This window comes from Hyla sarda, chromosome 11 (assembly GCF_029499605.1).
Source record: "Hyla sarda isolate aHylSar1 chromosome 11, aHylSar1.hap1, whole genome shotgun sequence".
Classification (NCBI taxonomy): Eukaryota; Metazoa; Chordata; class Amphibia; order Anura; family Hylidae; genus Hyla; species Hyla sarda.
In genome coordinates this window covers 6419157-6436589 of record NC_079199.1, presented here as the reverse complement: position 1 = coordinate 6436589, position 17433 = coordinate 6419157, and the positions used below count along the sequence as shown (strand labels likewise).

The 17433-nt window shown below is 45.1% G+C and overlaps 1 protein-coding gene across 5 annotated transcripts in view; it reads left to right on the top strand.

The window, feature by feature from the left end:
- The window catches only part of PRIMA1 (proline rich membrane anchor 1), a 59771-nt gene extending 43174 nt beyond the window's left edge, over window positions 1-16597 (top strand). For 3 of the 5 annotated variants that reach the window (XM_056545730.1, XM_056545731.1, XM_056545729.1), the window contains exon 5: window positions 15604-16597. In XM_056545730.1, coding sequence (XP_056401705.1) covers window positions 15604-15676 — 73 coding nt within the window. In that variant the 3' untranslated portion in view covers window positions 15677-16597. Of the gene's footprint in view, window positions 1-14022; window positions 14085-15603 lie in introns of all 5 variants that reach the window. The other 2 variants (XM_056545733.1, XM_056545732.1) reach the window with 1 other exon arrangement.
- Window positions 16598-17433: the final 836 nt, after the last annotated feature.

Genomic DNA, 17433 nt, shown 5'->3' with positions numbered 1-17433 from the left:
ACCTGTCAAGCACGCGCTGCAGCGCAGACTCTGCAAACACCATCGATTGCCAGTATCCAGTCTCCGATGCCAGTAGCTATCAGTATTAACCCGTTAGTGTCCGCAAGTCTGGTCGCAAGACGGATTGCAACCGGGTGCCTGCAAAATATAGGGGGAGCACCCTTTACCGTACCCCCATCAGTCAAGTCAAAGCCGCTACAGTAAGCATCTTAAAGGAAATGTCACCTTATTTCCCTTAAAGCAACAGCGCACTTAAAATTCAACAGGATGTCAGAACCCAGCTCTCCAGATCAACCAAGCGACAGCGCCCCGTCATCTCCAGCAGCGAGGATCTTGCCAGCCCTGCCTGAAGTCAACATCAACAGTCCTGGTGTCCCAGCGTCTGCACCGGTATTCATGGGGAACCTTGTCCTCCCTACCTACAATGGAGACCCCTTCACCCTGAGGGATTTTAAAGAGAAGATCCAGAGTTTTTTTCTTTTAACTCTTTCCCTCCTAATCAACAGGTGCAATTGCTCACAGGACAACTCCAGGGACCAGTGTGGTGCGCAACAGGGGTGTGAAGTGAGGTGTATGGGGCAGGTGTTTTTATCCCCTTCATGTTTGTGACGCCAGGGCGTGGTTTTAACAGAGAACCACCCAACGGTATCACCGCTAGTCCTATTTAGGCAGGGCAAATAACAGTCCTAGGCCAGGTTAAGGTTAAGAGTAACTTTACTGAGGTAGACAGATAGTAATAGTCTTTACAGCTCGGCCAGGATCTCAGAGAGGTGACCAGTAACACAAGGGACCTCGCAGCCTGCTGGGACTTGCAGTGACTTTGACAGACTCTAGCACAGCCACGCTGACTATAATAGACTTGACTGAAGATAGTGACAGCAGACAGAGAGGACTTGACTTACTGACTTGTGGCTGTAATTTAGGCGTGAGGCCTCCAGATGTGCTGGACACTGACCCTGAGACGTCTGGACTGGACTTCACCTCAGCAGAAAGTGCGGTGTAAGAGCAAAAGAGGCCGATTGCAGCTCCGCCCTTTCTTTATAAAGGGGGTCTGTCCAAGGAGCCCATAGGCCAACTGCGGGTCATCTGGTCACCTGGTGCTCTCTGGGTAACAAAACATGTGACTTTAACATGTGACAACCATTATCATGTGACTAATAACCATGTGACCATATCAATGGTCATTTACATTCAATGTACAACTAATTACATTATGGGGGAACACTGCATGTGAGCCCTGAGGATGAACAGGGACTCAAGCTGATAGGACTGTGGAATGATATCCTGTACTGGGTAATCACACCAGCATTAGAGGAAGTCCGCACCTGGCCCGCCTCCGAGAAGGCGACTGTAGAGCAGATCTTTGAAGGACTGTACCAGGTATTTGAGTCACATTCTCCATCAGAGGTACGTCTCCGGCTGTATGAAAGACGACAGAAGCCATAGGAGACTCTGAGAGAAAATGCTGTAGCCCTAGAGACTGTCCAAAAACTAGATGGTATAACACCCGAGCAGGGCAACAAGGTGTTAATGGACAGATTTATTGATGGGGATCATAATAAGTGGGACAAAGCCCAGCTGAGAATGTTAGCGGTCCAAAACCTCAACATGCCCTTCCCCGCTTTAAAAAGGCTGGCTATCCAAGTGATTGAGTCCGGGACCGAGTTAGAGGAAGTTTGTGCACCCCTTACACCTATTCCAAAGCCACTAGGGGAGGTAGCCAGATCTATACCACCACTGCCCCAGTGTCCTCTACTTTGCCAGTTACCGCAGCCTCAGATTTACAGACTGTTAGGAAGGACATTGAACATCTGACTAAGGCTGTGAAGGAGATTGCCACCCGGTCCACCCCACCTGACCATGAACCGCCCCTGCCAAGGAAACCTGCCCCTGCTCCCCGCAATTTCAATTACCGCAATCCTCTGCCCAATAGACCCCCAGGGACTCAAAGACCCTTTTGCACTTACTGTAATAAGTCAGGACATTGGAAAATGCAGTGCTGGGATTTAAATGGATTTCCCCGGAGGTCACGGAACGGCCCTCAGGAAAACAGGTGATTCGGGGATTGGACCTGATGACTAAGTCAGAACGCTCATTTTATGTTGCCTTCTGCCCCTATGTAAAAGTTATTTTAGAAGGTGTACAGATGGAGGCGCTGATAGATACAGGGTCACAAGTGTCTACTCGACCTAAAAGTGTTTTCTATCAGCATTGGGATGCTAGGTTATTGTGTGAGCCTGAGGATGTTAACTTCAGAGTAGTTGTAGGTAATGGGCAACCAGTCCCCAGACATGGATACTGGGAGCCAACCATTCAGTAGGGAGAGCATGTACTTACCGGGCAGGGAGTGATTGTAACTAATGTGACAGATAAGGGGTCTGCTGAGTTTATATTGGGGATGTACATTATGAAGGGCTCACTGGAGTGTTAGATGCCTTGCACCACTTGAAAGTTCTCCAGGCGGAGCAGAAGTTTGTCAATAAGCAAGGTGAAATCTGCAGAGTACGAGTTCAAGACATCCGGTCGGTGACCTTACAACCCAACACTGAGACGATCATCTGGTGTCGTGCACGTCCCAGAGTCAAGAATAGTGACTATCAAGCCCTGCTGGAACCTATGCAATTGGAAGATCATCCTCTTGCCTGAGCTGCGAGAAGCCTTGTCACTGTCACCAATGGGAGAGTCCCAATGCGGTTAGTAAACCTGCCTGATTCTGCTACTGTCTTGCCCAAATACACTCCTGTATCCCAGCTGTACCTCCTAGAGTCAAAAGACATTGTAACAGAACGTCTGGTGGCCCGACAACGTGCAGCCCAAGTGGCCAAAGGATCCAGTGTGAGCCCTCCAGAGCCCTGGTGGGCGCAACTCCAGGTTGCAGATGACACTACCCCAAGGGACTAAGTCAATGGAATCATCAATGTTGCCAAGAGGTACCATGAGGCTTTCAGCAAGCACCCCACAGACTTTGAGCAGACTTTAATGATCCAGAACCGAATCCACACAGGTGACAGCCCACCTATCAAGGAAAGACCCTGTCTGGTCGTGGCTGGCATGTTTTAGACTGTCAAGAAGATGCGTGCTGACATGAAAGAGGCAGACGTCATCCAAGAAAGTCAGTCCCTGGGCGGTGCCACTTGTCCTAGTCAAGAAAGGACTGTACCATCCACTTCTTTGTCGACTACAGGAAATTGAACAATGTCACACACAAGGACTTTTATCCATTGCCAAGGATCGAGGAGTCACTCACCGCCCTCGGGTCGGCTGCTTACTTCTCTACCCTGCACTTAACCAGTGGATATTGGCAAGTGCCCATGGCCGTGGAGAATCGGGAGAAGACCGCCTTCGTGACATCCATGGGACTGTTTGAGTTTAAAAGTATGCTGCTTGGGCTGTGCAATGCTACAGCATCTGAAAATGTAGATGGCCCAGGCACCTTTCCATCAAAGTGTCCTATTATACCCAGACGATGTCCTTGTGTATTCTAAGTCCTACCAGGAACACCTTAGCCACCTGTCAGATGTCTTCCAAGTCCTGATCAAACATGGGCTGAAGATTAAACCTTCAAAGTGTCACTTGCTCAATCCTCAGGTCTACTACTTGGGTCTTGTTGTCAGCACAGAGGGAGTCCAGCCTAATCCTGAAAAGGTGGAAGTTGTCAAAAACTGGCCTACCCCACGCATGGTGAAAGATGTCAGGAGCTTCCTGGGGTTTGCAGGCTATTACCGCTGTTTCATTCCCCACTTCGGCCAGATTGCAGAACCCCTCACAGCTCTCTTACGGGGTATGGCGAAGGAGAACTACAATGGAAGACTAACTGTTGAATGGGCCGAAGAACAAGAGACGGCATTTCAAGCTCTCAAACGTCTGCTGACAGAACCACCTATCTTGGCGTGTCCAGACTAGTCAGCCGTTCCGGCTGTATACTGATGCCAGTTTTGAAGGTCTGGGAGCTGTCTTGTCCTCAGTTCAGGAAGGGCAAGAGCAAGTAATTGCCTATGCCAGTCGTAACCTGCGAGAAGCAGAGAAGAACGATGCAAATTAAAGCTAATTCAAGTTGGAACTTCTTGCCCTGGTGTGGGTCATGACCGAAAAGTTCAAAGACTAAGATAACCTGTTGGCCCACCTGAGCACTACCAAGTTGGGTGCCATCGAGCAGCGTTTGACTTCAAGATTAGCCAATTACAGTTTCACCATCAACTACAGAAGCGGCAAGTCAAATGTCAATGCCGATGTACTGTCTAGGATGACCCCCCGTTGAAGACGTGTGGGAAGACATGGAGATGCCCCCCCTTCTACCAACGGTTCGTAAACCAGCATGTTGTGACCACCCTCATGGGCAGTGAACCCAGGTCAAAAAGGTTAAAGACCACCTATACACCTGGAAGACTCTTCAGGACGAAAGTTGAGTCATGGGGGATCTGTTGGACTACCTTCTGGCAAAAAAAGGTACCAACCCGCCTGTCACGATTCGGCTGGCAGGAGGTGGATCCTCTGTGCCAGAGAGGGATTGGCGTGGACCGTGCTAGTGGACCGGTTCTAAGCTGCTACTGGTTTTCACCAGAGCCCGCCGCAAAGCGGGATGGTCTTGCAGCGGCGGTAGCAACCAGGTCGTATCCACTAGCAACGGCTCAACCTCTCTGACTGCTGAAGATAGGCGCGGTACAAGGGAGTAGACAAGAGCAAGGTCGGACGTAGCAGAAGGTCGGGGCAGGCAGCAAGGATCGTAGTCAGGGGCAACGGCAGGAGGTCTGGAACACAGGCTAGGAACATACAAGGAAACGCTTTCACTGGCACGATGGCAACAAGATCCGGCAAGGAAGGGAAGGGGAAGTGAGGTTAAATAGGGAAGTGCACAGGTGAATTGTCTGATTAAGCCAACTGCGCCAATCAGCGGCGCAGTGGCCCTTTAAATCGTAGAGACCCGGCGCGCGCGCGCCCTAAGGAGCGGGGCCGCGCGCGCCGGGACAGGACCGACGGAGAGCGAGTCAGGTACGGGAGCCGGGGTGCGCATCGCGAGCGGGCGCCACCCGCATCGCGAATCGCATCCCGGCTGGGAGAGGTATCGCAGCGCACCCGGTCAGCAGGTCTGACCGGGGCGCTGCGATTGCGAGGATGATGCGAGCGCTCCGGGGAGGAGCGGGGACCCGGAGCACTCGGCGTAACACCGCCTATGCCGGGCCCAGTGTGACTACAAGCTGAAACGTCTGTGCCGAGGAAGGGACTGTTTGTGCACAAAGGGCTGTTGTATCGAAATTCTTTGGATTCGGTTTCTGGTGATCGACTTCATCAGATTGTGGTTCCCCGAAGAGATGTGGCGATGGTCCTCAATGCATACCAGGATCAGTCGGGACACTTTGGAGTCCACAAGACCGAAGCTACTGTCAGGCGAAGATTCTATTGGATCGGAATGCGGAGCGACATTGAGAAATAGTGCAGTGAATGTGCTGTTTGTAATGTCACCAAGAACATGCGCAAGGATGCCAGAACACCCCTCCATTCCATCGAGAGTGAAAGGCCTAACCAGTTGGTTGCGCTAGACCATGTCTAGTTGTCTCCTACCCTGTCATGGTACACCTATGCCCTCACCATGGTGGATCACTACTCTAAGTGGGTTGTCGTTGTACCCGTTAAAGACCTCACAGCCAAAACAGCCGCCCAGATGTTCTACTTCAATTGGGTGCAAACCCTTGGGTGTCCAGAGTCTGTTCTGATGGACCGTGGAATGGCCTTCGAGGCTCAACTCTTAAGAGCTGTGTCAATTCCATGTCTGCAAGAAACTCTGGACTACTGCTTACCACCCCCAGGGGAACGGGCTCTGTGAGCGCATCAATCAAGTCTTTATCCACATGTTACGAGCCGCCTCGGTGTCAAAACAAGAAGAGTGGCCCCAACAGCTGCCCGAACTATTGGAGATCTATAATAACACAGTCCATCGTTCTACGGGAAACACCCCTTTCTACATGGGCAGCTGCCTAAAGACCGAACATTTGGGCTCCAAGCCCCGTTCAACAACTCTCCGCAAGCCTTCCTGGAGTGGGGCTGTGACCACCAGAGAAGAATCCAAGAGGCCAAAGAAATTGTCAACAGGAAGATGGGCGAGGCCCAGCAGAGACAACAGGAGGATTATAACAGTCATGCTTCTGGCAAACCTCTTCAGTTTGCTGCGGAAGTTTCCAAGGACCCACAAGTTAGACTCTATCTGGGAGACAGAACCGTAGACGGTGACTGCCATACCCTCTCCGGACTCTGATGTATACGAAGTACAAAAGTCCGTGTATGAGCCACAAGTTGTTTACCGAAATCGAATCAAGTTCTGTCTCAAAGAAGATCTACCAGTGCTCCCAGCACCACCTGCTCCAGCGGTCAGAGACCTGCGAGAGAATATTCCCAGGTGAGGGAATCCACCCATCCATGGATTTCCCCCATGTTTTCTCCAACCCAGCCTGCGGTGTTCTGTGTCTCATTGGTATCGGGGCTGCATCTGTCCCCCATGTAAATGTGTTTCTAATGTATTATACCATGTAATGTGTTCAGGAAGCGTTGTCACTTTCAGACTGTTTACCATGTGACTTGTCATGTGAATGTTACCCAGGAGGTACCAGTGACCAGGTGATCCCCGGGTGACCTATGGGCTCTCTGCTGGTCTCCCCCATATAAGCCCTGGGTGGAGCTTCTCTCTCTCTTTCCTTACAAGTCTTTGCTGAGGTCGAGTCCTAGAGAGTCCAGAGTCATTGGAGCCTCAAGTCCAGTCTGCAGCCACAAGAGGCTACAAGTAACCACAGTCTCAGTATTGAATAAAATAGAAAGAGAAAAAAAAAAAAGTGAGCTCCTAGTGCAGGCGGTTTGTGATAGCTTCAATGTGCACAAAAAAATGGAGGCTAAGATGGAGTTATGCTAAGAGCACAAGACCTCAGCAGGCATCTAAACTCACGGTGGTAATGGAGGTCGGCAGCCACGGTGTCCTTTCCAGATGCCTCTCAGCTAGCTGGATATGTTTGCAGAGTCCTGGATACAGTCCAAAAAGAAGGATTTACCAAATGGCGCTTCTCCTCCCAGGAAAGATGCAAGGCAGCAATCCACAGTAAAATGGTGTCGTTTTATTGCAACACAAAGTTTCGAGCCTATAATGGGCTCTTCGTCAGGCATAATGTTAGACATTGTAAAATACAGTGTTTAAAAAGCCCGGGGACAGAACTTCAACCGGGTCAGAGGTCATCATGTAATGCGTAAATTAACTAAAAACAGTGGGTGTTGTTAAGAATATTAAATCCTAATATTTAATATAAAATGCACAAGTTTAAAAGAAGCACATAAGTGGTATGAAACATAAAATATAATGTGAATTAGACATTTCTCTGCAGCGCTGGCGGCACGAGCTGTCAGCGTCTGGATGAATGAGCCCAGAGCGAGGCTGGTAAATAAATAGTAAGACGGGTAAATGAAGTCTCAGTATTGTCAGTCACAGTCACCATTTGTCAAGCCAGCGTGGCCTGCATTTGACCAGATCTACTACAAGTCCCAGCAAGCCCTTAAGGTCTCTGAGTCACTGATCACCTCCCTGGGCCTCGGCTGAACTGTACAGTAGTTATACACCTCCCCTTCAGCTCTACCTATACACTGCTGCTGCTATCTTTATGGGATCAGGATATATAGTAGTTATACACCTCCCCTCCAGCTCTCTGTATACTGCTGCCGTCTCTATGAGATCAGGATATATAGTAGTAATACACATCCCCTGCAGCACTCTGTATACTGCTGCTGTCTCTATGAGATCAGGATATATAGTAGTAATACACATCCCCTCCAGCTCTCTGTATACTGCTGCTGCTATCTCTAGTGTTGAGCGGCATAGGCCATATTCGAATTCACGAATATTCGCGAATATATGGACGAATATTCGTCATATATTCGCGAATATTCGCATATTCGTTATATTCTCGTTTTATTTTCGCATATGCGAAAATTCGCGTATGCGAAAATTAACATATGTGAAAATTAGCATATACAAAATTAACATACGAGAAAATTCGCATATGCGAAACTTAGCATATGCTAAATTTCGCATATGCGAATTCTTGCACGCCAGTCTCACACAGTAGTATTAGAGCTTTCTTTACACCACACAAGCTGGAAGCAGAGAGGGGTGATCACTGTGATGTGTACTGTGAAGAAAAAAAAAAAAAAAAAAAACGAATATTCGTAATTACGAATATATAGCGCTATATTCACGAAATTCGCGAATTCGCGAATATGCGATATTCGCGAATAATATTCGAATTGCGAATATTCGCGAGCAACACTAGCTATCTCTATGGGATTAGGATATATAGTAGTTATACACCTCCCCTCCAGCTCTATCTGTATACTGCTGCGGTCTCTGAGATCAGGATATATAGTAGTTATACACCTCCCCTCCAGCTCTAGCTCTATCTGTATACTGCTGCTGTCTCTATGAGATCAGGATATATAGTAGTTATACATCTCCCCTCCAGCTCTGTCTGTATACTGCTGCTATCTCTATGGGATTAGGATATATAGTAGTTATACACCTCCCCTCCAGCTCTATCTGTATACTGCTGCGGTCTCTGAGATCAGGATATATAGTAGTTATACACCTCCCCTCCAGCTCTAGCTCTATCTGTATACTGCTGCTGTCTCTATGAGATCAGAATATATAGTAGTTCCATCTCTCCACTCCAGCTCTATCTGTATACTGCTTCTATCTCTATGGGATCAGTATATGTAATATTATACCCCTCCACAGAGCCTAAAGATATTAAATATATATTAAACACCTCAATTGTGATTATAGGTCAAATCACTTTAATCTCATGGGAATATTTCTTTAAATAGTGCATCAAACCTGCTCATAACGTGAACTGAGCCCAATGTACTTTATGGCTTAATTAGATGACCAGGTGCAGTGATAAGACTCCACCCCCTCTCTCTGCAAAGCCGGAGGATTCGTGGGAAATGTAGGCAGCATTAGGAAATCATTTCAGTAATGGAATTGCAATCACATACTTGCCACTTAAGCTAAAACGGGTAAGCACGAGACATACACTAGAACCCCCACATTACTCTCTAATAATAGCCTGTACTGCACTATAAAGGAAAAAAAAATTAGAGTGCTTCTTTAATTGTGCACAGTTAGAGTGCATGTATGTAAAGATGGCTGTCTCAGCTAATGCATGGCGCTGACCCGCGGGCCGGCAGCAGGATACGGTTACCCGTGCGGTCGGCCGCAGTTTCTTCCAGCCCTGATGTAATTGCCGGCAGTGCAGGATAGAATTGTATTTTTATTTTATTTTTCGCTTCCATTACGTTCTGCTAATTGCCGCTTCTCTCCGTGGGGAGATTTTTAAGAGCTGTCTGATTATGGAGTCCTCCCATTAATAAGCGGGCGCGGGATCTGTCATGTCACAGGTGAAGATTGCCAACGCTTCCACGTCTGCCGCTGACAACCATTGTACCGTATCCCCGCGCCTTATTATACGCTCTGCAGACAATCCGTGTTATTTCCTTCCATTACAGTCAGGGCTTTGAAAAGGTTTCTGCAGGCTCCGTGTACAAATATGTCAGTCTGGTCTCCGCCATGATTGATTGTTGTATAAATTGCGGTGGCGTTTACCTCGTGCGGACGGGCGGGAGGCGATTTTTCATTCTGGGATAAACCATTCATTATCGCAGTCAAAACTAATCGATGCTGGAAAAAAGCGTTTTGCTGGGTGAAATAGTGCTGGGTCTGAGAAAGTTGGGTGCCAGCAGTTACAAAACTACAACTCCCAGCATGCCCGGATAGCCGTTGACTGTCCGGGCATGCTGGGAATTGTAGTTTTGCAATAAGTTGACTGTCCGAGCATGCTGGGAATGATAGCTTTGCACTAGTTGGCTGTCCGGGCACACTGGGAGTTGTAGTTTTGTAATACGTTGACTGTCCAGACATGCGGGGAGTTGTAGTTTTGCAATACGTTGGCTGTCCGGGAATGCTGGGAATAGTAGTTTTGCAATACGTTGGCTGTCCGGGCATGCTGGGAATAGTAGTTTTGCAATACGTTTTCTGTCCGGGCATGCTGGGATTTGTAGTTTTGCAATATGTTGGCTGTTCGGGCATGCTGGGAGTTGTAGTTTTTAATATGTTGGCTGTCCGAGCATGCAGGGGATTGTAGTTTTGCAATAAGTTGACTGTCCTGGCATGCTGGGAGTTGTAGATTTGCAATACGTTGGCTGTTCGGGCATGCTGGTAATAGTAGTTTTGCAATAAGTTGACTGTCCGGTCATGCTGGGAGTTGTAGTTTTGCTTCAGATTGGCTGTCCGGGCATGGTGGGAGACTGAGGTCCTAGGAGGATTTCCTATTCAGTTATGGACAACTTTTTTTTTATATGGCGGCCATATTGATCATCACCAACTTTTACTAGGAAGAGACTGGAGTGGCTGGAGCTTTCCTAGGAGAAGCGTCATCCAAAACACCCACCAAAAAAATCACCAAATTTGCTGCATAAAACCTACCTCAGATGTCAGTCAGTAGGGAAATACAAAATGCCAAACCCACTATTCTTTTTTTATGTAGTTTTTTGGCTCAGTTGTGGTGACACTAGGAATACCTCATCACTTCGTGACGCCAGGGCACTGTTAGCCAGCTTCTCCTGGGCCAGACACCGGGAGTAAAACACCTCGGTGTCGGGTTACGGATACCTGTCTTTACTGAGCTGGTGCAGATGGTGTTACAGACAGTATGGTGCAGAGTGGAGAGGATGCAGTGTAACCCCTTGGGAGCTCTGTTGCCTTGCTGGGACTTATGGTGCTTTACACCCAATTAGTACTGACTTAATATGAGACTGAAAATTGTTCCAGTTCGCTAGGGTTCTGACAAGGTCCTGTAAGGCTTGAATTTCCTCCGTGCGGAGGATCAGGAGACATGAGAAGAGATTTCTTCTGGGCTCTTCCCTTAGAGCTGTGGTGTCCAAACTATGGCCCTCCAGATGTTTCAAAACTACAACTCCCAGCATGCCCGGACAGCCAACGGCTGTCCAGGCATGCTGGAAGTTGTAGTTTTTGCAACATCTGGAGGGCCATAGTTTGGACACCACTGCCTTAGAGGTGTCTACTCTATATAGCTCACAATTTAGGGGTTCCCATTGGACAGGCAGCGTCACATGGGCTTGCACTACTCCTCTGCTCTTAAAAGGTATAACACATATAAATAACACATATAAACACCACACAACACATATAAACACCACACAACACACAAACACCACACAACACACATAAACACCATATAACACATAACACATATAAACACCACACAACACATAAATACCTCATAACACATCAATACCATATAGCACATATAAATACCACACAACACACATATACACCATATAACACATAACACATATAAATACCACATAACACATATAAATACCATATAATACATATAAATACCACATAACACATATAAATACCATATAATACATATAAATACCACATAACACATATAAATACCATATAATACATATAAATACCACATAACACATATAAATACCACATAACACATATAAACACCACACAACACACATAAACACCATATAACACATAACACATATAAACACCACACAACACACATAAATACCACACAACACATAAATAACACATATAAACACCACATAACACACAAACACCACACAACACACATAAATACCACACAACACATAAATAACACACATAAACACCACACAACACACATAAATATCACACAAAACACATAAATAACACATATAAACACCACATAACACACAAATACCACATAACACACATAAATACCACACAACACATAAATAACACACATAAACACCACATAACACACATAAATACCACATAACACACATAAATACCACACAACACATAAATAACACATATAAACATAACACACATAAACACCACATAACACACACAAATACCATATAATACATATAAATACCATATAACACATATAAATACCACATAACACATATAAATACCACATAACACATATAAATACCACATAATACATATAAATACCACATAACACATATAAATACCACATAACACATATAAATACCATATTATACATATAAATACCACATAACACATATAAATATCATATAACACATATAAATACCATATAACACATATAAATACCACATAACACATATAAATACCACACAACACACATAAATACCACACAACACATAAATAACACATATAAACACCACATAACACACATAAACACCACATAACACACATAAACACCACATAACACACATAAATACCATATAATACATATAAATACCATATAACACATATAAATACCACATAACACATATAAATACCACATAACACATATAAATACCACATAACACATATAAATACCACATAACACATATAAATACCATATTATACATATAAATACCACATAACACATATAAATATCATATAACACATATAAATACCATATAACACATATAAATACCACATAACACATATAAATACCACATAACACATAAATAACACATATAAACACCACATAACACACATAAATACCATATAATACATATAAACACCACACAACACACATAAATACCACACAACACATATAAATACCACATAACACATATAAATACCACATAACACATAAACACCATATAACACAGCGCCAATTAAAAATAAACATTTGATAAAGTGCTTGAACAATTGAAGCGCAGCAGTCAGTCACTTAAGGGGCCCAACACCCGTACCGCAGGTCCGCCCGAGGAGATCCGCAGCCCACAGGACAGCCTTTGGTGCTGGGACACCACACAGTTGCATTTTTCAGTGACTGCTGGGTTTTTCTTATTTTATTAAAAAAAAAATATTTTATTTATTTATTAATTTTTTCCTCCATAGACTTCCTTCAGTTCCGTGATGAATGAATCACATGACTTGTAATGATAAAAACACAAGGGGGGGGGAAAAACAATAAGAAGAACAAGACTATTTTCGGGGGGTAAAAAGCCACAAAAACTACATCTTGTGAGAACAAAAATGAGGAGCCAGTTTATTTATTTTATTTTTATTTTTTTTTATTGTTTCAGGTAAAAAAAAAATGCCCCCCAAAAAAGTTGTATGGAAACCTAGGTAAAGCTTTGATGGTACAATGAAAAGTTCTGCAACTTTCGGATAAAATGCATATTTTTGCACAAAGCAGTAGGGCATCAGAATTATCACATTTTTATTTTATTTTTATATTTTTATTTTATTAACTATATATTTTTTTAAATAATTTTATTTACTATATATTTTTATTTTATTTATTATATGTTTTATTTAAAATATATTATGGATTTTATTTTGTTTTATTTTATTTTTTTATAAAATCTGTTTTGCACCACTTGGTGGTATGAAATGATGAAACTACCTCTGTTTGCGGTCAGTGAATGGGAACAGTCTTGTTCACATCCTGAGGCTGAGTTCCTTTCCTTACACAGCTGAGGAATCGTTACTGTGTATCAGTGAGATCGCATGTACAGGCCAAACGTCAGGGCAAATTGTGATGTGAAACGCGACTCTCCTTACTGACATGAAGGTTTGTTACAATGTATCAGGAGACTTGTTCCACTGCTTTGTTTATCTCAGAAAGAATTGCCCGTACTGACACGTTGTAACAAACCCTCAGCTGTGCAAGTAATTCCCCCAGGAGATGAGATTTGCTTCTAGAACATTGGTCTCCAAACTGTGGACCTCAAGATGATGCAAAACTACAAATCCCAGCATGCCCGGACAGCCAACGGCTGTCCGGGCATGCTGGGAGTTGTAGTTTTGCAACATGTTGAGGTCCACAGTTTGGCGCCCACTGTTCTAGAAGATAGTTTCCACTCATTCACTATCACTGTATCCATCTCAAACATGTAGCTTTTAGGGCATGCTGGGAGTTGTAGTCTCACAAGCTGGAAGGAGGGTTACGCTCATATTAATGGACTCTGGATCTGGTTCTTTCTCAGCCCCTTGGTGTCCTAGGACGACAGGATCCCCCTTTATGGAAGACATTGGTCCCCTATTCCAGGTGACAACTTTACCTGCCAACCGGTGATGTCATCATATTAACCCTCGCATCATCCCTGTATTATCCCAAAACTAAACGTAACAAACTCTTCATAGGCTGATTTGGACAAGTTGTGATCTTTATTGTGAAGTTTATTTATATATATAATATTAAATAACTAAACCCCATTCTGATCATCGGTGTATTCACCTCCCTAACACCCGAAGCTGCTGTCACTAATATACTGGTATTATGGGATGTAAAGTAATGGATATAACTCAGGATCAGTACAGGATAAGTAATGTAATGTATGTACACAGTGACCTCACCAGCAGAATAGTGAGTACAGCTCTGGAGTATAATACAGGATATAACTCAGGATCAGTACAGGATAAGTAATGTAATGTATGTACACAGTGACCTCACCAGCAGAATAGTGAGTACAGCTCTGGAGTATAATACAGGATATCACTCAGGATCAGTACAGGATAAGTAATGTAATGTATGTACACAGTGATCTCACCAGCAGAATAGTGAGTACAGCTCTGGAGTATAATACAGGATATAACTCAGGATCAGTACAGGATAAGTAATGTAATGTATGTACACAGTGACCTCACCAGCAGAATAGTGAGTACAGCTCTGGAGTATAATACAGGATATAACTCAGGATCAGTACAGGATAAGTAATGTAATGTATGTACACAGTGACCTCACCAGCAGAATAGTGAGTACAGCTCTGGAGTATAATACAGGATATCACTCAGGATCAGTACAGGATAAGTAATGTAATGTATGTACACAGTGATCTCACCAGCAGAATAGTGAGTACAGCTCTGGAGTATAATACAGGATATAACTCAGGATCAGTACAGGATAAGTAATGTATGTACACAGTGACCTCACCAGCAGAATAGTGAGTACAGCTCTGGAGTATAATACAGGATATAACTCAGGATCAGTACAGGATAAGTAATGTAATGTATGTACACAGTGACCTCACCAGCAGAATAGTGAGTACAGCTCTGGAGTATAATACAGGATATAACTCAGGATCAGTACAGGATAAGTAATGTATATACACGGTGACCTCACCAGCAGAATAGTGAGTACAGCTCTGGAGTATAATACAGGATATAACTCAGGATCAGTACAGGATAAGTAATGTAATGTATGTATACAGTGACCTCACCAGCAGAATAGTGAGTACAGCTCTGGAGTATAATACAGGATATAACTCAGGATCAGTACAGAATAAGTAATGTAATGTATGTACACAGTGACCCCACCAGCAGAATAGTGAGTACAGCTCTGGGGTATAATACAGGATATAACTCAGGATCAGTACAGGATAAGTAATGTAATGTATGTACACAGTGATCTCACCAGCAGAATAGTGAGTACAGATCTGGAGTATAATATAGAATGTAACTTAGATAAACTCATCTATAATTAATATTTCACCTACGTTGATGATTTTTTTTTCCTTTGTTGTATTAATAATTTTTCAAATTTTCCTCATTTTCTGTCTTTTCCTAAGGAAACCACTCCATAAAGATGAAAATGGTACGACCCGGGCTGCTGAATATGCAATGACCCTCGAGACAGCCTAGACGCCAAGTACCGAGCATCCTGGCCGCTCACCTTCGCTCCTCTGCGGACCCTCTTGGAGGTCTTGGACTTTTGCTTCAGAGGAGAGAAGACGGCGACGTTCTGTCCGGAGCCGGACGTAGAGATGGAGGTCAGCGCTGTGTGGAGCGTAAAAACTGTGACCCCAATCATTGAGTGGAGGCCCTGACTGCATGAGCCGCTCCTTATACTGACTGCCCTACGGGGCCCCGGACCGGCTGAGAGGTCGGAGGTCGGACAGCAGCCCCTGCATGCACAGGATTGTCGCACCCTGGAATACAAACCTTATTTTATTATGGGCCCTAAATGTAAAGAAATTATCCACAGAATTGCATGCACTTAATATTACGGGAACACGGCAGCGGCGTCACTACTATGCAATAACCCCCGGCCGGCGCGTCAACGGCGACAACCTACAAGAGAGACGACGCGTTATCTCATAGAAACCTCCTAATACTCTGCGGGGAGAAAGTGCCAGACAAGCGCTTTCCCTAGAGGGCATTGCCCCCTCCCCCCACCGGCCCGGTGACCTCACCCTTTTGGGGGGGGGGGGGATCCTTTAAGAGAACGCGCAGCCATCACACACATACAGCGCGCGGACGCTGGATACATTGTTGCAATTTTTCGAACTTTCTACCGTTCCTCCCGCCACATTCCTAGAAAAATTCCCAACGGGAGCGCCACCCAGTGACCACAGTAGGGAACGCCGAAATCTTCACCGATGGACGGAATTTGGCGCTCAATGGGCGAAGTTTCTCGGTGCTTATATATATGTATACGCCAAATGTTAAACGCCTTTTTTTTTTATAGAACATGTATGATTCCACATCCGGAAAGGCTTAAGCATATTCTGTCCTGATAGGTAAGGGTTAACCATTTTTGTGACCCATTGCGGCCAATCTAGTGACCCCCCCCCCCCCCCCAAAAAAAAAAAATCTGTGACTCTTCTGCTATTGCCAAAACTACAACTCCCATCATTCCGGGAACTGTAGTTTTGCAACGGTTTAGAGAGCCAAAGGCTGTCAGGGCATGCTGGGAGTTGTAGTTGCACTATAGCTAGAGAGCCGCAGGTTTGGGGAACACGGAGCCAATCGGATTTCGGCTTTCGTTTCTGTAAAAATTGCTCTTATGAATAATAATGATGGATTTATCTCTCCTGATCCCCTCCATACACATGCACACTCGCCTTGACTGAGCGTCCATGTATTCTGAATGGGGGCGTGGGAAGAAAGCTCAGAGGAAGCTTAGTCTCCCCTGAGAACAAAAGGATAGGGCAGTTGAAATCCCACATCCCTAATTCCTCTCTACCCCCCCCCCCCCCCCTTGTATATGTAGTCAGGGTAGAGTCTGGAGACCCCCCCCCATAACCACTAGATTAGTGGTCTCTAAACTGTGGACCTGCAGCTGTTTCAAAACTACAATTCCCAGCATGCCCGAACAGCCAACGGCTGTTCGGGCATGCTGGGAGTTGTAGTTTTGAAACAGCTGGAGGGCCGCAGTTTGGAGACCACTGTCTTAGAGTCAGAACATGGCATTGCTATGGCGCCACCTAGTGGCTCCCATTTCTTTTTCATTTTCCATAAATGGGGTCGGGAATAGGCCCGAGGGTCATGGGAGTGGGGGAGGCAGACGCTCTCACACACTGGGTGGCACCATAATGGGGTCCCAGTTTGCTGTGGTGCACCCTACTATAAATGGATCTTTAAAGGGGTACTCCCGTGGAAAACTTTTTTTTTTTTTA